Source organism: Lagenorhynchus albirostris, chromosome 1, assembly GCF_949774975.1.
Source record: "Lagenorhynchus albirostris chromosome 1, mLagAlb1.1, whole genome shotgun sequence".
Taxonomy (NCBI): domain Eukaryota; kingdom Metazoa; phylum Chordata; class Mammalia; order Artiodactyla; family Delphinidae; genus Lagenorhynchus; species Lagenorhynchus albirostris.
In genome coordinates, this window is record NC_083095.1 from 30,358,382 (window position 1) to 30,386,061 (window position 27,680).

The 27,680-nt window shown below is 39.4% G+C and overlaps 1 protein-coding gene across 1 annotated transcript in view; it reads right to left on the reverse strand.

The window, feature by feature from the left end:
* RGS6 (regulator of G protein signaling 6) overlaps positions 1 to 27,680 on the reverse strand; it is a 575,553-nt gene that overhangs the window by 515,243 nt on the left and 32,630 nt on the right. Inside the window, 1 exon segment of the mRNA XM_060139971.1 lies at positions 26,527 to 26,630. Within this exon segment, the coding sequence (XP_059995954.1) occupies positions 26,527 to 26,610 (84 nt within the window). The 5' untranslated portion in view covers positions 26,611 to 26,630.

Below are 27,680 nucleotides of genomic sequence, written 5' to 3' on the forward strand. Positions count from 1 at the left end.
CTAGAGAATGGACTTGAGGATACAGGGAGGGGGAAGGGTAAGCTGGGACAAAGTGAGACAGTGGCATGGCCATATATACCCTACCAAATGTAAAATAGATAGCTCGTGGGAAGCAGCCGCATAGCACAGGGAGATCAGCTCGGTGCTTTGTGACCGCCTGAAAGGGTGGGATAGGGAGGGTGGGAGAGAGGGAGACGCAAGAGGGAAGAGATATGGGGATATATGTATATGTATAACTGATTCACTTTGTTATAAAGCAGAAACTAACACACCATTGTAAAGCAATTATACTCCAATAAAGATGTTAAAAAAAAAAGAAAAGAAACTAGAGGGACTTCCCTGGGTGGCACAGTGGTTAAGAATCTACCTGCCAATGCAGAGGACACGGGTTCGAGCCTTGGTCCAGGAAGATCCTACATGCCGTGGAGCAACAAAGCCCGTGTACCACAACTACTGAGCCTGCACTCCAGAGCCCGTGAGCCACAACTACTGAGCCCATGTGCCCCAACTACTGAAGCCTGCGTGCCTAGAGCCCGTGTTCCGCAACAAGAGAAGCCACCGCAGTGAGAAGCCCACGCACCACAATGAAGAGTAACCCCCACTCGCCACAACTAGAGAAAGCCTGCACACAGCAAAAAGGCCCAATGCAGCCAAAAAAAATTTTTTTAAAAACTAGAAAGATTTAAAACAAACAACTTAACTTTACACCTCAAGGAAACAGAAAAAGAATAACTAAGCCCAAAGTTAGGAGAAAGGGAATAACAAAGATCAGAATGGATGTAAATGAAATAGAGACTATATAAATAATAGAAAAGATAAAAAAAATTAAAAGCTGGGGGGCTTCCCTGGTGGCGCAGTGGTTGAGAGTCTGCCTGCCGATGCAAGGGACATGGGTTCGTGCCCCAGTCCGGGAAGATCCCACATGCCACAGAGCGGCTGGGCCCGTGAACCATGGCCGCTGAGCCTGCGCGTCCGGAGCCTGTGCTCCGCAATGGGAGAGGCCACAACAGTGAGAGGCCCGAGTACCGCAAAAAAAAGAAAAAAAAAAAAAAGCTGGTTCTTTGAAAAGATAAACAAAGCAGACAAAGCTTTAGCAAGACTAAAAAAAAAAGGGAGAGGAGACAAAGAAGTAAAATCAGAAATGAAAGCGGAAACATTATAACTGATACTACAGAAACAAAAGGATCATAAGAGACTACTATGAACAGTTATATACCAAAAAGGTGAATAACCAAGAAGTATTGGATAAATTCATACAAACATACAACATTCCAAGACTGAGTCATGAAGAAACAGAAAATCTGAGGAGACCAATAATGAGTCAGGATATTGAATCAGTAATCAAAAACCTCCCAACAAAGAAAAGCCCATGATCAGATGATTTCACTGGTGAATTCTACCAAACATTTAAAGAATTAATATCAATCTTTCTTAAACTCTTCCAGAAAACTGAAGAGGAGGGGACACTCCCAAACTTAATTTGCAAGGGCTGCATTACCCTGATATCAAAGGCAGACAGACAAGGACACTGCAAGAAAAGAAAATTGCAAGCCAAAATGCCTGAAGAACATAGATGCAAAAGTCCTCAACAAAATACTAGCAAACTGAATTCAAAAGCACATTAAAAGAATCATATGCCATAATCAAGTGTGATTTATCCTTGGGATGCAAGGATGGTTTAACATATGCAAATAAATAAATGTGATACAACACATTAACAGAATGAAGGATAAAAATCGTAGGATCATTTTCAACATCACTAATTATTACAGAAATGCAAATAAAAACTACAATGAGGTATCACCTCACACCAGGTAGGATGGCCATCATCAAAAAGTCTACAAACGATAAATGCTGAGAGGGTGTGGAGAAAAGGGAACCCTCCTACACTGTTGGTGGGAATGTAAATTGGTACAGCAACTATGGAGAACAGTACGGAGGTTCCTTAAAAAACTAAAGATAGAGCTACATATGATCCAGCAATCCCACTCTTGGGCATATATCCGGAGAAAACCATAATTTGAGAAGATACATGCACCCCAGTGTTTATTGCAGCACTATTTACAATAGCCAGGACATGGAAGCAACCTAAATGTCCATCAACAGAGGAATGAATAAAGAAGATGTGGTACATATATACAATGGAATACTACTCAGCCATTAAAAAGAAAGAAATAGGGCTTCCCTGGTGGTGCAGTGGTTGGGGGTCTGCCTGCCGATGCAGGGGACACGGGTTCGTGCCCTGGTCCGGGAGGATCCCGCGTGCTGCGGAGCAGCTGGGCCCGTGGGCCGTGGCCGCTGGGCCTGCGCATCGGAGCCTGTGCTCCACAATGGGAGAGGCCATGGCAGTGAGAGGCCCGCGTACCACAAAAAAAAAAAAGAAAAAGAAAAGAAAAAAAGAAAGAAAGAATGCCATTTGCAGCAACATAGATGGACCTAGAGATTGTCATACTGAGTGAAGTAAGTCAGAAAGAGAAAAACAAGTATCATATGATACCACTTGTATGTGGAACCTTTAAAAAAAGTTACGAATGAAATTACCTACAAAACAGAAATAGAGTTAGAGATGTAGAAAACAAACTTATGGTTACCAGGGGGTAAGGAGGGGGGTGGGATAAATTAAGAGACTGGGATTGACATATACACACTACTATATATAAAATAGATAATTAATAAGGACCTTCTGTATAGCACAGGAAACTCTACTCATTACTCTGTAATGACCTAAATAGGAAAAAATTTTTTAAATCATAGGATCATTTTAATAGATGCAGAAGAAGCATTTGACAAATTTCAACATTCATTTAAAAAAAAAAACTCTCAACAAACTAGGTGTAAAAGAAACATATTTCAACATAATAAAGGTCCTATGTGACAAGCCCATAGCTAACATCATACTCACCAATGAAAAGCTGAAAGCACTCCTTCTAAGGTCAGGAAAAAGACAAGAATCTATTCAACATGGTACTGGAGGTCCTAACCAGAACAATTAGGCAAGAAAAAGAAATAAAAGGCAGCCACATTACAAAGGAAAAAGTAAATATCTTTATTTTCAGATGACACAATCTTATACATAGAGAACTCTAAAGACTCCACCAAAAAAACTGTTAGAATTAATAAAAACATTCAGAGAAGTTGCAGAATATAAAATCAACATACAAAAATCAGTTGGATTTCTATACACTAAAACTGAACTATTTGAAAGAGAAATTAAGAAAACAAACCCATTTATGATAGCATCAAAAACAATAAAATACTTAGTAATAAATTTAACCAAGGAAGTAAAAGATCTGTACCCTGAAGACTATAAGACATTGATGAAAGAAAATGAAGAAGACACGAATAAATAGAAAGATATCCTATGTTCATAGATTGGAAAAATTTACACTGTTAAAATATACATACTACCCAAAACGATTTACAGATTCAATGCAATCTCTATCAAAATTCCAGTGGTATTTTCCACAGAATTGGTAAAAAACAATCCTAAAATTCATATGGAAGCACAAAAGACCCAGAATAGTCAAAGCAATCTTGAGAAGGAAGAAAAAACTGGAGGCACCACAATTCCTGATTTCAAACTATATTACAAAGCTATAGTAATCAGAACAGTATGGTACTGGCATTAAAAACAGACACACAGACTAACGGAACAAAACAGAGAGCCCAGAAATAAACCCACAAATATATGGTCACCTAATCATTGACAAGGGCACCAAGAACATACAATGGGTAAATAATAATCTCTTCAATAAACAGTGTTGGGGAAACTGGAATCTATATCCAAAGAATGAAACTGGACCCCTCTCTTACACCACTCACAAAAATTAAATGGAAATGGATTAAAGATTTAAATATAAGACCTGAAACTATAAAACTCCCAGAAGAAAACGTAGGGAAAAAGCTCTGTGACATTGGTCTAGGCAACAATTTTTTTGGATATGACACCAAAAGCACAGTCAACAACAGCAAAAATAAATGAGTGGGACTACAACCAACTAAAAACCTTCTGTACACCAAGGGAAACAGTCAACAAAGTGAAAAGGTAACCTACAGAATAGGAGAAATTATTTACAAACTATATCTCATAAGGGGTTAATATCTAAAATATATAAGGAACCCATATAACTCAATAGCAATAATAATAATAATCCAATTTAAAAATGGACAAAGAACCTAAATAGACATTTGCCAAAGAAAACAATCAAATGGCCAATGGGTACATGAAAAGATGCTCAACATCACTAATCATCAGGGAAATGCAAATCGAAACCACAATGAGGTATTACCTAACACCTGTCAGAATGGCTATCATCAAAAAGTGTTGAAGAGGATGTGGAGAAAATGAAACCCTTGTACATTGTTAGTGGGAATGCAAATTGGTACAGCCATTATGGAAAACGGTATGAAGGTTCTTCAAAAAATTAAAAATAGAACTACCATATGGTCCAGGAAGGTCACTTCTGGATACATATCCAAAAGAAATAAAATCAGTATCTTGAAGAGATATCTGTACCCCTGTTCATTACAACATTATTCACAATAGCCAGGACATGGAAACAACCCAAGTGTCCACAGGTGGATTAATGGATAAAGAAGCTGATATATATACAAAACAGAATATTATTCAGCATAAAAAAAGAAGGAAATCCTGCCATTTGTGACAACATAAATGAACTGGAGGACATTACACTTAGTGAAATAAGCTAGACACAGAAAGACAAATATTGTACGATATCACTTATATATGGAATCTGAAAAAAAAAAAAGTTGAACTCATGGAACTAGAAAATAGAATGGTGGTTGCCAGGGGCTGGGGAATGGGGAAAGTGAAGAGATACTGGTCAAAGGGTACAAACTTTGTTATAAAATGACTAAGTTCTGGAGATCTAATGTATAGCATAGTGACTATAGTTAATCATACTGTATTGTACACCTGAAATTTGCTCACAGAGCACATCTCAAGCATTCTCATCACACAAAAAAAGTAACTACATGAGGTGACAGATGTCTTAATTAAATTTACTGTGGCAAATATTTCATAATGTAAACCTATATCAAATGATCATGTTGTGATTTTTATACACAATTTTGTCAATTATACTTCAATAAAACTAGAACAAAAGAAGTGGTTCTTCTGTCCTAGTGCCTAGGATGCCTTACTATTACACCTTTTCCCCGTCAGAGACCCTCTTCTAATTTGATGGTCCTCAAGAGAAGCCCAAGATAGAATATATTGAAGCAGCTACCCTTTGGGCTCTTTAAATCTAATGAAGCATCAAAACTCTGATCTTTGTAAGAGCACAGGTTCTGAAATCCTGGCAGTTACTGTGGCCATTGATCCTAGTGCTGTCTTAGTCTCGCAGTGCTAACCCCAGCTTTTACAATCAAGATATTGGCCATGCATGCTCACACTGTTTAAATAAACATATGCCCCCCAGCATGCTTTTAGAATAAGCCTGTAAGACTCAGAACAGTACAGCATCGGGGCTGAAGTCAAACTCCAGTATTTACCATCTGTATAGCCAGAGCAAGCCACTTAACTTTTTGGTGTCTCAATTTCTTCATGTATAAACTAGGGGTAATAACAATAGCCACAACCTAGGATTACTGTGTAGATCAGATTAAATAATACAAAGCATTTAGCATTGTGGCTGGAATACAGTAAGTGATCTGTAGATAGTAACTGTTAATTTTACTATTTTTATTACTGTTATTATTATACAATTATGGGTCTACACCCATTAATTCATCTAGACTCTCCACAATACACTGGTTAATGAAAACCACTCTCTAAAAAAATATATTGTCAAGGTGTGTGCTGTTCATGGCAGCTAAGATGTGTTGCCATGGCCACAGCAAAGTAGTAGTTCCAATTAAAGAACACAAACCCTAGTGACTTAAGAGATGGAAACTAATGGAACAAGTTCCCCAGAAGAAATAAGTTCTCTCTTAACTTACAGATTTTTTTGGTTTTTTTCTGTTTTTTAAATTCCAGAAGTCTGACGGGTACTATTATGTTAAAAACAGGATACTTTTCTCTTTAATTCTTTTCAAATGTAAAGACAATATCGCTTTAAAGTAAACAGGCTATTTTCATAACAAGCAAGGTAACATTAACACCAAAGGAGTCCCTTATTTGAAAGGCTCCAACAAATCAATAGAAGAGACAAATGATCTTAAAGAATAATGAGGAAAAGACATGAATGAAAAATTCACTTAAGAAGACATATAGGGGAGGGATAAATTAGGAGTTGAGATTAACATATACAAATTATTATATATAAAGTAGATAACCAACAAGGACCTAGTGTATAGCACAGGGAACTATACTCAATATTTTATAATAACTTATAAGGGAAAAGATTCTGATAAAAAGATATATATGTATGTATAACTGAATCACTTTGCTGTACACCTAAAACTCACACATTGTAAATCAACTATACTTCAATTTTTAAAAATATAGATGAGAAATATGCATAAGGTTAGTGTTTATCTGTATTTATAATTTTTAATGTGATTTAAAACAATGAGGTTTGATTTACCTATTACCACAAAGGTTTAAGAGTCCCCACTATAGGCAAGGGTGTGAAGAACAAAAAGCCCTGTTATATACAACCTGAGAAACGGACATCAAATCAACCTGGCAACATAGATCAAAAGCCTTAAAATGCACTTGTTATTTTAATTCTAGGAATTTATCCTAAGGAAATAACCACCAATATGCATAAAAACATAATGAGTGGTTAAGAGCTTGGCCTCTCAAAATCAAACAAATTTAAATTCTGTCTTTTCAACTTGCCATCTAAAGTGAGGCCAATTACCTACCTGTTCTTTATCTGAGTTTCCTCATTTGTTAAATAAAAAGAATGATACCTACACTTCACAGGGTTATAGGCAGGAAAAGAAAGTACATAGAGCAAACCCAGAAAAGTGCCAAGGTCAGCATAAGGCCTCAAACAACAGTAGCTATTATTCTGATTGGTTAAGTAAATCATGATGTATGGATAAAGTAGAATACTGTTTAGCCATTAAAAATGATATTCCAGAGCAAACATAGGCAAACTATAGTCGAACCTATGAGCCAAACTTGGCCCACTGTCTGTTCTTGTAAATAGTTTTATTGGAACATAGTCATGATCATTCATTTACATATTATCTACACTTTTGCACTATAACAGTAGTATGTCCCACAAAGCCTAAAATGTTCACTATCTGGCTCTTTACAGAAAAAGTTTGCCAACTCCTGATCTAGATGAATATTTAAATCATGGGAGAATGTTCTCAATCTATTTAGTGAAAAGAAGTTTCCTAACAGCAAGAATAGAAAGTCTCCATTTTTATTAAAATATGCAAATAGGAAAAAAGGTATGGAAGTAAGTACTTCAAAAGTTATCTCGGGGGTTTCCCTGGTGGCGCAGTGGTTGAGAGTCCGCCTGCCGATGCAGGAGACACGGGTTCGTGCCCCCGTCCGGGAAGATCTCACGTGCCGCAGAGCGGCTGGGCCCGTGAGCCATGGCTGCTGAGCCTGCGCATCCGGAGCCTGTGCTCTGCAACGGGAGAGGCCACAACAGTGAGAGGCCCGTGTACTGGTAAAAGTTATCTCTGAGTAAGAGGTGGAGCTTTACACATTTTATTTTCTTCTTTGTGTTTTTATCTATAATTTCTGGGTTTTCTTTTTACAATAAATGGGAACTATTTCTGCAATAATAAAAAAAAACTAAAAGAAAGAAACTAAGCTGTTTTAATTATGACACAGAGAGAAGACAACACACGTAATGGTAAAACAGATATTTTTAACTGGTGAGAGAAATACGGATTTGTATTCTCGTCTTCATTTCTTCTTATTCTCTCTCACAGACAGGAATGTGAAAGATGGGGGAGAGGGAAGAAAGAAAGCAAGGAGGGAAATGTGACAGTAGAATTGTTACATGACGTGGAGAGCAGCCAAGCCCTGTCATTCCTAAGATAAATAAGTTTGCAAAGCTTGGAGAGTTGCTACCAATCTTTGAACCAAAGACTGAGTTACACGATCCATCCTGTAAAAGAAGTCATGTGGCCCCAAATCTCATCTGGGAAAGATAATGGGATATGTTTCAGGAATGCTTAATCAACAGGTCTGTTCAGCAAACATTTATTTAGTGCCTACTTGGTGCCAAGCGTTTACAGTATCATAGGGAGACAGACACAGAATGTGACACATCCAAAAACGAAAATATTTACATGGCACAGAGGGGTGAGTGAGGTTCTTGTCAAGGAGAATCAGATTCAGGTTTTTTACTCAGATGCTAGCTGGGGAATGATGCTCCCACTGAACTGCAGAGGGAGAAGTTTCAGGAGGGCAAACAAATATTTATGTTCTACCAGTTGAGTCTGCAGTAAGTGAGGAGAATTCAAACAGAGATGCCCTTTTGGTAGCTGGATGCAGGTGTTTGGAATTTGGAGGGGGGATAGCAATTTCAGGATCGACAGATCAGTATATGAGTACAGGAGTTTGCCCCCAGACCACATGCATAAGAGAAGGAGGCCAAGGATTCCTGGGGCGGACGGAGGAAGTTACTCCAGTGACAAACACTGAGAGGGAATGTGTGAGATTGGGGCGAAACCAGGACAGAGTGTTTGTTATACATGCTTAAGTTGGATCTTCTCCAGTATTTAAAATTTGCCTAAGATGAAATTTGTTCAGCAGTAAGCGGCAGTTCTGATTAATGATATATTCCTGTGTCTTCAAGAATGCAAACCTTCTTTGAAGCTGCATTTCCCTATGATTTTTCAGCCTTTTTCTGAGCAGAACACATGCATTATGCCATGTGGCAAGAACCACGTAAATGGGAATCCATTTTTGGTTTTGTTCTGTTTTGTTTGGGCTAAACCACAAGCGACAGATGTGGTAAATGAGGAAGAGAAAGGGATTCAGACATACACTGTATTCAACAGAGCCACAATTTTAAAGTAATATCCAAAGACAGCTAGGATGTGAAATTTGTCTTTGGAGGCCAGTTGGTGACCACCAATGAGGACGAAGATGAGCCACCACTGACGGTGAGCCTAGACAGTAGCATGGTCCTTGGCTAAGATCAGTCTGAGTGGCACGGTCAGGCCAGCCCTTCCTCATAGAGAAACAATGGGAAGTAATGTACAGGGCACCAGACCCCAGGTCAGAAGGTCTGGCTCTGCCACTAAAAGCTAGTTGACCCTAGACAAGTCTCTTAACCTCTCTGAGCCTCAGTTTCCTGATCTACAAAGTAGAAATAAATAATACCTCAGGACTGTCATGAACATAATGTAAAGGATATGGAAGGAACTATAAAGGGGAAGTTAGTTTTCTTCCTGATTCACTGAGGTATAATTGACAAATTTGTATATATTTAAAGTGTACAACATGATAATTTGACATAACATATAAGTTGTGAAATATTTGCCACAATAAAGTTAATGAACACACCCATCACCTCACATAGTTACGTGTGTGTGTGTGTGTGTGTGGCGAGAATGCTTAAGATCTACTCTCTTAGCAAATTTCATAAACAATACAGTCTGATTAACTATAGTCATCATGATGTACATTAGATCCTCAGAACTTACTCATCTTATAGCTGAACGTTTGTTCCCTTTGACCAACATCTCCCCATTTCCTGCCAGCCATCCTACCACCCAGCCCCTGGCAGTTCTGATTCTACTCCACCATTCTACTCTTTGGTTCTATGAGTTCAACTTTTTTTTTAGATTCCACATATAAGTGAGATCATACAGAATCTGTCTTTCTCTTCCCGGCTTATTTATCTTAGCATAACATCCTCCAGGTTCATGCATATTGTGTCGCAAATGGCAGGATTTCCCTTGTGGCTCATGGCTGAATAATATTCCATCGTACACACATACCATATTTGTTTATCCATTCATCCACTGACAAACACGTAGGTTGTTTCCATATTTGGCTACCGTGAATACAAATCAAAACCACAATGAGAGTAATAACCTAAACGGGAGAAGAATTTGAAAAAGAATGGACACTTGTATGGGTATAACTGAATTACACTGCTGTACACCTGTAACTAACACATCATTATTAATCAACTGTACTCCAATATAAAATAGAAATTTTTTTAAAACCACAATGAGATATCACCTCACACCTGTTAGGATGGCCATCATCAAAAAGACAAGAGACGACAAGTATTGACGAGGATGTGAAGAAAAGGGAACACTTGCTCATTGCTAGTGAATGTAAGTGGGTACAGCTAATATGAAAAAAACAGTATGGAGGTTCCTCAAAAAATTAAAAGTAGAGCTACCATATGATCCAGCAAGCCCACTTTGGGGTATATATACAAAGAAAACAAAATTAGGATCTCAGAGAGACACCTGCACTCGCATGTCTGTTGCAGCATTCTTCACAACAGCCAAGACACAGAAACAACCTAAGTGTCTGTTGATGGTACTTAATATTATTCCTGAATACTATATCTCAGTGATTAGGACATTTTGCTTATGAGCTCGTGATAGCCCTGCTATCCTAGATTAAAGACCAGAATTAAGCAGCTTCCTAGGTGGTTGGACTGTTCCTTCCAGGTCTTATGAAAAGAGCCTGGTCTGTGAAGAAATGGCTTCACACCTTGAGTGGAACCCCAGGCATGAGCTTACCCACCAGAAGCCCCTCTCCTCGCAGGCAGAGTGGGAATAACAGCAGTGAACTTGCAGAGGTGCTATCAGTGTGAGCAATCACGTGCCAAGCCCTGGCCAGATACCCAGACAAAGTGGGTCCTGGAGGGAGGAGAGCCATTTGGATGCTGCATCTGAAACGTAGGTAGCTAGTGCTTTTCCTACCAGGACATTTCAGAACACACAGCCCAACACTTCCAACGGCTCAATATGCTCTTTTTCATTAAAAAAAACAAACAACCAGACAAACAAAATCTCTTCTGTAAAGCACTGGTACAAACTCTGTGACCCCTCAGTAAAGGGGAACATACCCTTCCAGGGTGGAATGACAGGACCTGTGTGTTATTTATAGCACATGAATGCACCCTGGTCCCCGAGTTACCTCGTATGCCCATCCTGCAGTTAAGTTCTCTCCTTTGCCCATCCTGCAGTTAGACTCTCCGTGGGTTCCTGGAAATGAGCCAACACTATGCAGAATCACTGGGTCTTGGTTCCTATGGAAATATTGTCCCAACAAGGACGTTGGCAGATGCTTCTTCAGTCTCTTCCAAATCCCCTAAACAGAGACTGCAAACGGCTCTGTAAAGGGCCAGTTTGTAAATATTTTAGGTTCTGCCAGTCATATGGTCAGTCTCTTGTCATAAGCACTCAACTCCTCCACAGTGGCACAACAAAGGCCACAGACAACTGGTAAAGCAATGGCGTGGCTTTGTTTCCATAAAACGTGATTTACAAACACTGACATTTGAATTTCACATAATTTTCACACATCATGGAATGTTGCTCCTCTTTTGATTCCTCCCAACCATTTCAAAATGGAAAAACCATCCTTAGCTGGAGCGCCATACAAAAACTGGGCCGGTGATGGATTTGGTCCCAGGACAAGTAGTTTGCCAACCACTGTCCTAAAGTTGTAATGTGTCATCAGCTGCAGTAGCTTGTTTGTTTTCACCTACTGACCTCTCCTTCCCAGGAAGGCAGTGAACTTAATGATATTAATAATTTCTTGGAGAAAAAGCTCACTCCAATCCCTTGCTGACAGGCTCTACCATCTGCTTCCTTGACTAGCTCCCTGGAGGGGCTCATCTACCTTGAATCCTTCTAGCAGCCAGGGTCATGCTCTTCCTGGGCAGTTTTACTGCCAATACTAGCACTTGTGTGCCTTTTGTTGGCCATTACATGTCACAACTCCTCGCCAGCGCATGAAAAAGGGTGGAAAGAGAGAGCTCAGGAAAGGCAACAAGCAGACTGACATTCCTCTCAGGCTAAGGCGAGTGCCTTTTTTTTTTTTTTAACATCTTTATTGGCGTATAATTGCTTTACAATGGTGTGTTAGTTTCTGCTTTATAACAAAGTGAATCAGCTATACATATACATATGTTCCCATATCTCTTCTCTCTTGTGTCCCCCTCCCTCCCACCCTCCCTATCCCACCCCTCTAGGTGGTCACAAAGCACCAAGCTGATCTCCCTGTGCTATGCGGCTGCTTCCCACTAGCTAGCTATTTTACATTTGGTAGTGCCTTTTGACAGCACTCTCTCTTATCGCTTAAAAAAAAATGTAAGGTCATGGTCTTCTACTGTACTGGCTGGCCAGCCATGGGGAAAGTGTTTATTAATTATATTGCTCAGTACCATAATTTGTATAGATTCTAAAATATAAAATAACTGGAGACAAACAGTCCTAAAAGGAAGCCACACGATATGGGGCTACAGTAAAGGAGGTTTTCCTTCATTTATTTTGAATGCACCTGCTCGGTCATTTCCCTTCAACGGCAAGGGCTTGCTTGTGTCCTGAGCAGGGCCTAATAAGGGCACCCAGTGAAGAGGAAGGAAGGTCTTTAACTGAAACACCCTCCCATCCTCACTGCTGGTTGCTGAAAGGCTTCTCTTTTCTGCCCTCAGATGGACTTGGCCCAATACAAATGGATATCCCAGACTTAATTTAGGTTGTATCTACCAAACACTGAAAGGAATACCAATCCTTCAGCACACACCCTCCCCAGCTATGAAAAAAAGATAAAATTCCAAAATTATTTTTCCTTCCCTTTCCAAAGATAGACAGTGTGACCGGCAGAATAAATGCCCCTTCCAAAGATGTCCACAACCTAGTCCCTGAAACCTGTGAATATGCTACTTCCATGGCACAAGGGACGTTGCGAGTGTGATTAAGGGTTCTGAGATGAGGAGGTTATTCTGGGGTATCTGGGTGGGCTTCATGTAATCACAGTTTCCTGTGAGAGAGAGGCAGGAGGGTCAGTCAGAGAAAGTGACACAGTGACTGAAGCAGAGGTCAGAGTGATAAGGGGTCCTGGGTTGAGGAATGTGGGCAGTCTCCAGAGAAAGGAAGGAAATGGATTCTCCCCCAGAGCCTCCAGAAGGAATGCAGCCCGGTCAAATCATTTTCAACTTCTGACCTCCAGAACTCTAAGAGAATAAATCTGTTTCGTTTCAAATTGTGGTAATCTGTTACAGCAGCAGTAGAAAACTAATACAGGCATCTGCTAAAAATGTACCAGATAAAGTATCGTTTCTAACAAGTCGGCCGCTTTGTCTCATGACACCTAACCCTGGAGGATGAAAGGAAAGTTCTAGCCCTCTCTCAGGCAGGGTCCCTAAACTCCAGAACCACTAAACATTTAAATAAAATGTGATATAAGATGGCAGGTTGAAAGGGGCGAGTGGGCAGTTCGAGAACACTGTAGTCATGTATGAAAAGCGTTATCCAAGAGGACTGCAAAGGATGAGATAGAAATGGAATGTGACTTATTTATAGCAAAGCCTGCCTCCCCTCCCCAGTGGGTGACAGAAGGGCTGTTTTAAAGTTTTATTCTTCAAACTTGGCTGCAGGACTTGGCTGCTTCTCAGGACTGTGCTTTTGTATTGAGCTTTAAAATATAAGAAGCAACCCCACGGTTAAACTATAGGCAGGGGTGGTGAGGCAGGAAAAATGCTGTGGGGAGTGAGAAGAGGCTGAGCTGTTATTCTTATTTGGTTAGCTGCTTAAGATAAACAAATAGAGGACACAATAGCAAATGGCTTGGAAAGGTTCCAGGTTGAAAGTGTCTGAATCCCCCAGCATTGAGGCTCCCGAGACAAGGCTGGTGCTGCAAAGCTAGCCAGGCAGCAGCACACGAAGCAGCTGGTGTAGAGGTTGAGAGTGAAGCAGACACTGGCCCTGATTATTAGAAATCCCCTCACTCTCTTTCTCTGCAGTCTGCTGACACAGAACTTTACCCAGGGAAACGTAGTCTATCCATGCAAAAACCAAAATTGACCCTCTAGAAAAAAAAAGTGTGTGTGGATGTGGGTATCAGGAGTTACAATACAGTTTATGCCTTTTGACCTAGGAATTCTAAATTCTGCTATTAATTAGGAAATACTACAAAATTAAATTATGGGACATAATCCACTTAGGATATCAAGCAACCTTCAAAACTATGATAATGATAATGTATTGTGGCACAGATTAATGCTTAGGATATGATAGGGAAACATCAAATTGTACATACACTATGATTACACATTAGGTTAATGTATTATATATACACTGCTGATACAAATTTAAAAACTGGGAGGAAACAGACCAAAATGTTACTGTAGTCATATCTGCATGGTAGGAATATGTGAGATTTTTTTTTTCTATAGTTCATGCTTCGATTCTTTCAAAATGCAATTATAACTTTTAAAATGGAAAACAAATTGTTTCTTAAGAGGAAAGCGAGAAAGAAAATCAGTTGGTGGAAAGCTCAGCTGTACCAATATCTTGCCATGTGAGTTTCAGAACTAAAAATATTTTATGATTTCATGCTTCAGGGTCTCCATACAAAGAATGAGGCTATTATTACATCAGGCACAGCTCCTAGATTTAGTATTATAAAATATACTATCTCCTAAATACATCTTATGTTTGATTTATTTATGTATGTATGTATATATGTATGTATGGCTGTGTTGGGTCTTCGTTGCTGCGCACGGACTTTCTCTAGTTGCGGTGAGAGGGGGCTACTCTTCATTGCGGTGCGCGGGCTTCTCATTGCGGTGCCTTCTCTAGTTGCGGAGCATGGGCTCTAAGCGCACAGGCTTCAGTAGCTGTGGCAGGCAGGCTCAGTAGTTGTGGCTTGCCAGCTCTAGAGTGCAGGCTCATTAGTTGTGGCGCACAGGCTTAGTTGCTCTGTGGCATGTGGGATCTTCCAGGACCAGGGCTTGAACCCATGTCCCCTGCATTGGCAGGTGTATTCTTAACCACTGTGCCTCCAGGGAAGTCCTATCATCTTATGTTTTCTTAACATCTCATATTTTTCTCAGATAGCACCCATCACCTAGAATCATTTCTTGGCTCTCTTTCTACCAAACTGAATCCTACCCTTTCTTAAAGATGCAATTCACGTCATTTCTCTTCAAATTTCTTTTCCTCTGGATGCCTATCCTGTGCACACCAACTCTCCTGTAATTAATTATAAACAGCCTTGAAATTTCCTTTTTTTTTCTTTTTTTATGTAATTCAACTTATTTTTAAAAACCACATGCTTTAAAATAAAGCAAGCCCAGATTCAAATACCCATACCAGTTGTTTAACCCTTCTGAAACTCAGTTTCCTTATCTGAATTATAGGGTGACCACCACCTACCTAACAAGCTATTCTAATGATTAAATGATTCAGTGTATGTTCAGCACCCAGGACAGCGTCTGGTATACAGTGGGTAGCTAATAAATGCTTATTTTCTTCCTTAGTCTTGCACCACCCCTGGTCTCCCCAACTGGGGAGATTGTCTAGGACAATCTAAAATTGTCTAGGACAGGGACCATGTGGTACCCTACTTTTTATTCCCCCCCACAAAAGTGGGGGGGGGAATAAATTACAGTGCCTTACCAGAAGCAGATGTTCAATAAATATACTACTTGTTGGGGCTTTCCTGGTGGTGCGGTGGTTAAGAATCCGTCTGCCAGTGCAGGGGACACGGGTTCAAGCCCTGGTCCGGGAAGATCCTACATGCCACGGAGCAACTAAGCCCGTGTGCCACAACTACTGAGCCTGTGCTCTAGAGCCCGTGAGCCACAGCTACTGAAGCCTGTGCACCTAGAGCCGGTGTTCCACAACAAGAGAAGTCACCGCAATGAGAGGCCCGCGCACCACAACGAAGAGTAGCCCCCACTCGTCACAACCAGAGAAAAGCCGGCACACAGCAACGAAGACCCAACGCAGCCAAAAACAATAAATAAATAAAATAATAAAATAAATAAATTTATTAAAATATATACTACTTGTTGATTTGTTTTTTGCAAGGAGCGCTAAGCTTCAGGCAGAGAAAAATTAGAAACTATTACAGGTTGAATTGTGTCCCCCCAAAAGACATGTTGAGATCCTAACCCCTGATACCTGTATATGTGACCTTATTTGGAAATGGGACCTTTGCAGATGTAATTAGTTAAGTGAATATCAGATCTGAATTGGACTGGATTAGGGTGGGTCCTAAATCCAATGACCTTATAAGAAGGCCATGTGAAGACACAGAAGCAGAAGGCCATGTGAAGGTGGAAGTAAAATGGGATTTATGCAGCCATAATCCAAGGAACACCAAGGATTACTGGCAGCCACAAGAAGCTAGGAAGAGGCAAGGAAGGATTCTTCCTTAGAGCATTCAGAGGGAGCACAGCCCTGCTGACACCTTGATTTCATACGTCTAGCCTCCTGAACTGTGATAGAATAAATGTCTATTATTTTAAGCCGCACAGTTTGTGGCAATTTGTAATCGCAGCCCTAGGAAACAAATACAAAAATGTTCAGAAGTGTCATACTTCTGTTTTCTAGACCAAAAAGCTCTTTAGAGCCAGGTAAGATTTCCTTTAGATAAAGCTTCTTTTCAGGCCCATTTCCTATTAGAGTTATTTGCCTGACATAGTCCCCCTTTCTAGAGTTCTGTAGAACTAGGTTGGGGTGAATAAATGTCATTTGGGTACTGTGGTGATATTACACTTTAGAGTCATCTTCCTCCTCCTACTTACCCCAGTGACTGGTGCCACCAGTCACCCAACTACCCAGGCCCAAATCCTAGTCATCAGCCCCGAATCCTTCTCTCTCACCCTCCAAGTCAATTCTACTTTCTAAATATACTGAAAGTCTCTCATGTTCTTCATCTCTACCACTGCCACCCTAAACCAATAAACCACTCAGGAAATGTCTTTTCTAAAACATTTTAAGAGCAAACTGAGGCTATCAGGGACAGATCTATCTTCCTTCAAAGCCAATGTTCTAAGGTTCTACTTCTGGCACTGGCTAAGTAACTGTTTCAGGAAAACCCTTCTGCTGAGAGTAACCAGAGAGACTGAAAAATGTTTTGTTAAATTTGTCTGAAGGCATTGGAGCGCTACAAAGGCAGTAAGAACTTTAGACCAAGATCTGAAAAAGAAGAGAGCTAAGAAGATGAGCCTGGCAACTGGAGTTTCTTTTTCCTCTCAGGACACTGCCAATTTCTTAAGCAAAAGGCATGACAGAGAAGATGATCTGTGCTTTCAGAAGTCTCATGGAGCTCAAGGGACAACAACTGAAGGTCAGAGTCACCAAGGATGAGGAAACTGAGCGAACATCCAGGGGTTTTGTTGGGACCAGAAGAGCTTGCACCCAAGAGTAAAGGTGATCTAGAAATATACTAGCCCTAACAAGAACTAAAATCCTGCTACATATACTCTCTGTATCTGATTAGATTAAGGTAGTCTGCCCCTTGCCTAACTGATAGAAAAAAGAAACAGTTAGAACTAAGTACCCTCTGGAGTAAGATAACATTCCCCCAGAGCCTTAAAAATTATCTGTCAATGTTAGTTGTATAAACAATGTGCAGAACTTAAGAAAAAAATAACTAGAAAAAAAATTGAAGACAATATAAACAATCAAGCAAGTGATATCAATTTTGAAGTATCAGGTACTAACTTAATAACTATGATTAATATGTTCAAGGAATTAAATGACAAAGTAGAGAATTTTAGCAGGAAACTGGAAACTATCAAAAGGAATTCAATGGAAATTTTAGAACTTAAATAGTAATAACTAACATTATAAATTCAATTGGATGGATTTAACCACAGATTAGATACAGTTAAGGAAAAAATTCGTAAACTGGAGGTTAGGTCAGTAGAAAACATCCATATTGAAACACTGAGGAATAAAAAATACAGAAAAGAGCACAAAGAACATGAAACACAGAGAAAAAGTCATGCTATATGAACTAAATCCCAAGAAGAGTAAAAAGAGAAAACTAGACATAAACAATACTTGAGAAGATGATGGCTGAGAATTTTCCAAACACCAATCAAATAAAAAGAACTGCTATTAACTTTAAGAACAATAAGTAAAAAGAAAATAACAGCTCATAGTAAAATTGCTAAAACCAAAGTGAAAGAAATCCTAAAAGCAGTCAAAGATTAAAAAAAGAGATGACATTCAACAAAGTAACAAAACTGACAGGTAACTTCACAACAAAAACCACAGAAGCCAAGAGACAAAGAAAGTTATCATTAAAGTGTGGAAAGAAAATAACTGACAATCTAGAATTCCATACATAGGAAAAGCACCCTCCAAAAAATGAAGATGAAACAAAGACATTTTTAGAAAAAGAGAAACTGAGAGAATTTATGTCCAGCAGACCTGCACTACAGAAGATACTAAAGGTAGTTCTTCAGACAAAAGAAAAATGACTCCAGATGTAAGCACAGAGGTGCAGAAAATAATTAAGAATAATGGAAACAATAATTTTTAATACATCTACATAACCATTATATTTAGCAAGTAAAAGAAAAAGGATAAAGTCTTATAGGGTTTTAAAAATAAAGAACAGTCAATCTGACCATATCCCCGGATGTCAGTAACCATCTCCCTTTCAAAGCAATTACTAGGTCTACCAGAACAGAAGTTCAGTAACCTAACTGTGGGATCATCCCAAATATGAATAATTATTTAATTAATTCCCTTTCAAGAGACATTTGATTTATTTCCATCTTTGGATATTATTCACCAAAGAGTATGGATATTCTTTTGGAATGGGTGTATGTCTATATCTGTATTTATATCTTTGTATATTTTTTCCATTCCCTCATTGCCTTTTTTCAATTTTGATTTGTATTTGCAAACTAACAGATTTTTTAAAAATAACCCTCCTACCCCCTCAATGATTTAACACATTTATTTTCCTTTCACAGATATTTATTAACTTTTAGTTTTTCTTTTTCAAAAAAAATCCTGAGAATGGGGAATCCCCTCAGTGGCCACTCAGGTTCTCCATAGTACAAGGATACAGGAGTATCAATAGCTAGAGTAATAAACTGTCTGCCAAAGTGTAAAATCTTAGACTCTTTGAAATGAAATGAGGGGAAAAATTGAAAAAATGAAATGAAGCCTTAAATACACCAAAGGCTTTCAAACTAGAAAGTTATATTCAGGCAAACACATCATATTAAACCACACTGAGCTATTCTCCACACTAAAAATACCATCCCTTTCATCTGTGGACACTGATAGCACTGGTCTGGAACTTGCCTGCACTCCTGTCTCCTGCCAACCAAGATAATGCGATGGGAAGCATTTCCCCTCACAAGTTTAATCCTAGGGGAAATGGAAAACAGAACAGTTTTTTCCTAAGGCAATTAAGAACCTTCAAAATATTTAATGAAAGGAATCTTAAAAAGCAGATTGAACGATTAAATTAGTTACCCAGAACACTCTCTGTAGTTTGTCCTTGGGAATTTTATTTAATGTTAAAAAAAAAAAGACAAGAAAATGAAAGACAGCCAAGACCAGAAAGTATTTGTTTTAAACATACTGACATCCCTGTGTTTTAAAATTTTACTTGGGTTAACTTTTTAAAGAAAATTAAAAAGAAAGCAAAGGAGGCTATGAAAGAATAAGCATAATAAAATGTGGATTTCTTTATTACGGATCATTAAAGCCCTGGAATGTCAGAATTGAAAGTGCTTTTGAGATCACTCAGCCTAGTTAACACTTCATTTCACAAACGACAAAACTGGACTTCATAAAACATAGAAACAACTTGTGCAGGGCCAAAAGTGAACTAGCGGGGCAGTGACAATAAGTAGCCAGATATCCTGGTCCAGTTACAGCCTCTTTCCATGACCCTCTTGATTTATCTACATACAAGAAGAGGGGAAGGCAATCCAGTTCCATTGTTATTTGGTTCAAAATTTTGTTGCCCCAGAGACCTTCAGGCAACTCCCAGGTATAACCTAGTTAGAGGAACCCTCTCATTCCCTCTCGTTACCATCAGATCTGCCCTACATCGTATCAGTCACCAAATCCTGTAGATTCTACCTCCTAAACAGCTCTCAAGCACTTCTCTTCATCTACATTATCACTGCCACTGAGTTGGACATCATTTTTTCCTCCCGTGAATTCCTGTAAAGTCACCAAATTATTCTTCTGCTCACTAATCCTACCATTTCTCTTACAGCCTCCCTCCGCAATCCCATCCTGAACACTGACTTCCCTGATTTAAATCCTTTTGTGGAGAATTTCATTGCGAAGAGAAATGGGATCTCAGTGGATTCTCTTTGCTTCGGGGATTAGACCTGTATGAGTCAGAGGCTTATCGGCAAGCAGATGGCAAATAAAATATAGGACAATTCAAGGAAGGTTTATTTCAGAAAGGATCAAGTATAAAGAAGTAGCAGGGCATAGGGGAACCATGAGGGAACATTCAGGAACCTCTGACTTGTGGAAGTAGAACCCTATGGTAAATGGCTTCTAAAGTGGCCCATAACGATCTCTACCTCTGGGTATTTGTGCCCTTGTATAAACCCCTCACCTTGACTGAGGGCTAGACCTGGAGACTTGCCCCTAATGATAGGGATGGAGTGTTACAGCCAAGATTAGGTTATAAAATAGTATGACTCCCATTGCCAACCCCCCCACCCTCCACCTCTTCCTTGCTTACTCTGATAAAACAGGCTTCTATGTTGTGACCTACCCTATAGAGAGACACATATGGAAAGGAACTGAGAGTAACAGACAACAGACTGTGAGGAACCGAGGCGATCATTCAATAACCCTCAAGGAATTGAATCCCACCAAGAACCACATGAGTGAGCCTGGATGTGGGCCTTTCCCCAGTTGAACTTTCAGATGAACCTGCAATTCCAGCCAACATCTTGACTGTAGCTTGTGAGAGATCCTGAGCCAGAGGACCCAACTAATCTGCACTTGGATTATGGACCCACAGAAACGATGGCAATGAATGTCGTGTTTAAGCCATTGAGTTGGGGGGTGATGTGTTACACTGCAATAGATTACTAATACAAACTGGAACCACCACCCCAAGGCCCAAAAGGACGAGTCAAAGAAAAGGGTATCTGGACCCAGAGGAGGAGAGCAGTCTGCCTAGAGAGGAGCAATGACCTTCAGTCAAGGGACACAGCCAGTGCGAGACCTTGCCAAGAGGGGGTCAGGGGAAGAAATACCCTGACCTTGCTCTTCTTCCTCCCCACCGCACCTCTCCTCAGGCTCCCATGGACCAAATTCAACTGAAAGTCAGAGGTCACGGGAGCCCTGTAGATGCAGTCCACATGGTACAGTGCGCAGCATATAGAGCAGGGGAGTGTGGGTGCAGAGACAGAAAGAGAAGATACCTGCACAGCATCCAAACTCCTTGCCTGATGTATAAGCTCTTTTATGATCTGGCCCTAATCTACCTAACCAGCTTTATTTCTCAACCTTCATCACAGAAACCTAGCTCCAGGAAAACAGCCACTGGAAGTTTCCAGAACTCAGTACACATTACAACTCTGTCCCTTTGCATGTGCTAGTCCTTCTGCCTCCACAGTTTTTCTCCCATTCTCTGCAAGGTTCATTCTTATTTCTCTTTCAAGAATTAAGGCAGGCCAAACCCTCTGGATGTCTTCTATGACATCATCATCCTCTCTCCTGATATGGACCTCCCAACCCTTCTATCTCCTCCCAGACCCCTCAATGTACCTCTGTGTGCATTTCAATTGCCTAGTTATCCCATCTCTGCCCCACTGGCCAATGGGTTCTTTCAGGGAATAGTATCCATCTTGCCTTCCTAGCATCTAACAGTGTCTGGCACACAAATGACACTCAATACATATTTGCTAATTAAAGAGTTTTTAATCCTCATCGCGCCTTGGTCACCAGGGTCTGCAGGTTCCCTGACTCGCAACTGCACTGGCCTCTACAACTGCCGTCAATGCATTCCAAAACAATGTCCTGCTGCTAGCTTTCTCAAAATCACTGCAGAGAAGTTCTGTGCACATTATTTAGTCCAATCCCCATCACTTTACATAAGAGGAAATGAAGCCAAAACAGTATTTTATTTATTGAGTTTGTTTATTAAGTTTACCCTGTGAGTAAACAGGGTTAATTGTATCATGCTTCTTTCTATTTTATGTAGACACTAAATACATACATATTTTTTGTAAGAAGTGTTCCTTAGTTGGGAAGGAGGAAGGCAAAATAAGAAACAGAGCCAGGAAGATGAAGTTCCCCATCGAGAGAACCAAAGCAGTAAGTGATCCAGGGCTCTTGGCTCCCTGTTTGGCATCTTCCATCACATTGTACCACCTCCTGACCCTAGCCCGGGTCACGGTAAGCTACAATTTTCTCTGTCCACCTACCATTTAATTTCCCAGAGTTCTACCAAATAACATTGCCAGTCCAGGTGGAAATTTGTCAGGAGACATTACCAACACCTCTCAGAGAACCAGATAAAATCAGAAAGCAACCTACTCTTACTCAAAAGAATTCCTAGCTATAAAAGAAAGTAAACATTTCAGAACATCTTCATCCAGGAAACAAGAGCACTAGCAAGAAGAATGAAACTTGAGCATTACAAATGTTCAAAGGTAACCCAAGTCACACCTCTGAGAATAACCTCGAAAACCAAAGATCTGCCACGTGGTATTTTCATTTATTTAATTTAACCAATGGCTTTCAGCCCCAACAATGTAGTAGTAATGTTAGTTTGTGATTGATAACATAACAGGAGAGAGGACACCAATTGGGCTGTCGAGTTACCTGGACACAATCACCGGTTCGCTGGGAAATTGCCAAGTAACCTTCAGCAAGTTATGCCTCTTCCCCATACTTTAATTTTCCCATCTATAAGATGAGGGTATTGACTAGAAAATCTCTAAGATGAAGCTACTAAAATTCCTCAATTCTAACTCTATAAGAGCCTGGTTTTTCTACATCTTGAAAGATCTGCAAATAATTACAAAATCAAAAACCCAATTCAAGACACCAACTTCCCCATGACTTTACACTGCATACTCCACCTGGATATTTTAAAAGACACTAAATAAATGTGTTTCAAACTTAGCTGGGCATCAGATTCTCTTGAGAACACTTTAAAACTCAGATTCCTAGGACCCAGCTCAGACATATTAAACACAAACAACTTGGGGGTTCTTTGAGGACCAGCATTTTTATAAAGTACCCCTAAATGATCTGATGTATAGCCAGGTTCAAATATCATCATTACATTGGGCAATGCAATGACCCCAGGATCTTTTGGATCCAGGATTAAAAAAAAAAAAAAAGAAAAAGAAAAAAAGGTTAACAGGTCTAGACGACAAGGAATAATTAAGGCTTTCTTTTAAGTAGACTTTTAATGTGACCAATACATTTTTCATGCACACCTCCAATCCAAAATGTGAATATGAAGGATAAAAAAAACTAAATTAGAAAGTCTGCTCAAGTCAATAAATAAATCATGCCTTGGGAAAGGATAACTTCTCATAGTTAATGACATAGAACACATGAAAAGAAAATAAAGAGTATTCTGAAAAGTATAGGCTTAAGAAACCCACCCATCATTACTCACATGTCAGAAGGTTACCATCCTAAATGGCATTTAAAAGTCACAACAACATTATGGACACTTATTAGTCGGAGGTTTACTCAAAAGTTTCATTTCTCTAGATTTAGCTTTTTAAATGTCAGCATCTGAATCAACACAACATAGTCCAAGCAAAAATTTCACACTGAAAACATCTGACAAGAGAAAGAACAAGCAAGAGAAAGAAAATTAAAATGAAAGCACTATTTCCACATTTTTAATGTAAATTTTTGCTGTAGAACTCTGAGAAAAGGTTTGATTTTATAGCTATGACCTTGAATAAATCATTATACAAGAGGACTTCCATAGAAAACATTTTGAATCAACCTTGGTTTCAAGATTCAATCTTTACCTATACCTTGAGGATAGTGTCCTGCAGTAGGTAAGTCTTGGTCATAGGCAGTGGTCAGTCTACAGCAGAAAACTAGGTGAATATCCCATGTTTCAAACACAACCAGGGCCTAAGTTAGTCAAACTAACTAGGTTTAAATGATTCCAGGTCCTGGACCCATACGGGGCAATAAGTGTGACTGCTTTCTTTCTAATAGATGGCACAGATCCAATGTCCTTTTTATACCAATTAACTAACATAGCAAATAACATGAACACATACATACCCCCCACAGATTTATCATGAGGAAGCAAAACAGATTTCCAATATAGAAACCAAATAACTAATAGTCATTTCTCTAAACAATTACAGCATTTTACAACTTTGTAGCTAAATTAAAATTTAAAAATGAAGAGCGCCCTGATACAACCTAAAAAGTAAAAATCAAGTTCCCACAAACCTGTAGGAAGTTTTCCCTTTTAACATAATACCAAACATTCTTGTGGGAAGATGTTTGTATTACATGACCTTTACATTTCTTATTAACCTTTAATAATCCATTAATTTGCAATCTCCTGAATAAAATAAAAATATCTGCCTTGTTTTCCTGTGTCATAAAAAGCAACTCACTGTATAAATGCACTTTAATCACCTTATTAACAGCACTAACATTTATATATTTTATAATTTATTTCCTCTCCAAGTGTTAGTATCGCTACAAGACCGAAAGATAAAAAAAAAAAGAAGCATTAATCATGGACCACTTCTATACCAAGCAGGATGTAAGATGCTTTAATTACTTTATCCAAATGAATCTTCACAGTAACTCCTGGAGGTACTATCCTTTCTCCCACCTTCTCCCCCTTTTCTGGATGAAGAAACAGAGACTCACAGAAGTTAAATAACCGACTCCAGGTCACACCACTAGGAAGTGGCGGAGTTGCAATTTTAACCCAGATCTGACCCCAAACCCCATGTTCCTATGTGCTTGGCAGAAGGTCTCCTAGTTTGAGGTGGGTTAAGAAGGTAACGAATAAACGTCTCTATATTATTCTATATGCCTCACAACTTGGTTAGCCCCACTAATCTTTTTTTTCTTTACTACAACTTAATAAACATCTCTCTTAGGGATGGGTTATCTAAGCATTCTTTTTCAAAGCAAAGGATTAAGGAATTTGGTACTAAAAGCAAGATTAGTTTGAGAGCTCTGTTTTTACAAGGAAAAAAGAAAAATTCACCATATTGTTCATCCAGGAATATCTAGTTCAACATTGCACATATGATTAACATAGACAGAACACAGAATCTTGCAGAATACACAGAACTCAGCAGACAACTCAAATATTTAGCGAAATGAATGAGATGAACTCATTTTCCTTATTAATATATGATACAGTTAGGCTACATTTTTACAAACATGCAGACATCAAAAAGGTGTATGAGAAGCAGCAACTGTTTCCTCAAATTCAGCAATGCACAAATAAAACTTATGTACCATATTTCCCTCCTTTAAAACATATGCTTCCCAATATTCCTATTTGAATTAATAGCACCAATGCCTTTCTATCACCCAAGGTCAAAAACCCAGTTATCTCTGACTCTTTATTCACCTTCTAATTTCATATTCATTCCGTTTCCAAGTCATTGCTAATTCAGACTCTTTAATCTCTCTGCTCAGTCCTGCTCCTTTCTCAGGGGCATTTTCCCTGCTAGATTAGGGTCCTCCTTACCTTTCTCACAGATACGGAAGCGCCCCACCAAAGCCTCCAACCCACCCTCGATAACAGTCCACTTGGCACACTGGCGCAAGGCTCATAATCCCAAAGAAATGTTGATCTTACAACTCCTGGCACTAAAGTTTTTGATGAATAAATTGCCTATGATTCAACATTCTAAAATCTGGCTCCATCCCAGACTCTCTTCCCCAAATCTCTCCTCCATTTACTCCATTTACTTGTAATTCATCCTCTGCCCAAGCTAACTGGTTCTGGTTGCCCTTCACTTCCTCTAGCTCTTTGCCTTTGCTGAATGCATCTCACTGCCTTGAATGTTGCTCTTCACTTCTATTTTCCACAGAAGGGAATCCTACAGATCCTTTAAAACTGAGTTCAAAGGCCTCTCCTCCACAGCCCATCCCAGATCTCAGAGGCTGGAAGTAATCGCCCCCTCCTCTGAGATTATGTAACACTCTACTTGCACTTCTCTTTTGGAAATTAACACTTGGACGCTATAACAGTTATCTGTGTACATCTTATGTCTCCTACCAGCTGTAAACTGTCTAATACATACACACCTCTGTGTCCCTCCCACAGTATCTAGACCAGATCTTATCTGTACTATGGGTTTGAACACATTCAATTAATTAATGTTACACTAAGGCCTTTACACAAAATGACAACACGTGTCTATCTGCATTGTTCAGGCAATCTTTGGTTTAAAGAAAACTAAGCCATAGAGTGTTTTTCAAGTGTTCAATACCAAGGATGACAAGACCTAACTTCCTTGAATTTTAAAATTCGGGAATCAGAGGATATGAGAAGAAAATTATTCATTCAACAGTCAAGGCCGTTTAGGCAGAAAACATTTGTGGAGCCATCAACCATCAGTCAACCCTACACAGAACACAGACACGTACACGGCAGCACCCCCAGCGTTTAACCAGATGCCTTACTTTGCGGTAGACTATCATATTTGGAGAACTCTCCTCTGGGTCTGCAATCCCCACTGTTCTTTGATCCCCGGATCCCTGAGCCATCCTGGGTGTCTTCACTCACACTGTGAAAATAAATAAATAGACCATTAAGACAGGAAAGAATTACATAAAGAAATGCCATGCAAAGAACTAAGTATCTTTTGTCAGGTGGCATGGAAACAAAACGTGATGTAATTTCTTTTTTTCCTCATTACTTTAAGCAGTATTTTTTTAGGTTGGGGATTACTGTAGTCTCATTATCCACATACATTCTTCTAATTTCAAAGCAACGTGTGTTTTATTTTCAGCCCAGAATCATTCACTCTAGGGGAGATCATACACCAATCTTAAATAATCTCCTGGAGATAGACGAAGCCACTCATTTTCATGTTGATTTTGTCTTATCAAAGCTCATTTTATGATTAATTCTATGCATTAAAATATGAATATTTTATCAAGGAATTGCAAATCAAAACCACAAGGAGATACCACTTTATACCCACTAGGATGGTTATAATAATTTTTTTAACTCAAATAAGCATTGACAAGGATGTAGGGAAATCAGAACCCTTGTACATTGTTGGTAGGAATATAAAATGGTTCAGTCACCATGGAAAACAGTTTGCTGGCTCCTCAAAAAGTTAGAATTTACCACAGAATAGAATTTACCATATAACCTTGAAATTCTACTCTTAATAACTAAAAACAGGTATTCAAACCAATATTTGAACACTAATGTCTGTCAGAGCAGCACTATTCACCGAAAAATGGAAATAACTCAATGTCCATCAACTGATGAATGGCTAAAAAAAATATGGTCTCTCTCTACCATGGAATGTAATTCAGCCATCCAAAGTAATAAAGTACTGGGGGGGAGCTTCAAGATGGCGGAAGAGTAAGATGTGGAGATCACCTTCCTCCCACAAATACACCAGAAACACATCTCCATGTGGAACAACTCCTACAGAACACCTACTGAATGCTGGCAGAAGACCTCAGACCTCCCAAAAGGCAAGAAACTCCCCACGTACCTGGGTAGGGCAAAAGAAAAAAGGAAAAACAGAGACAAGAATACAGACGGGACCTGCTCCAGTGGGCGGGAGCTGTGAAGGAGGAAAGATTTCCACACACTA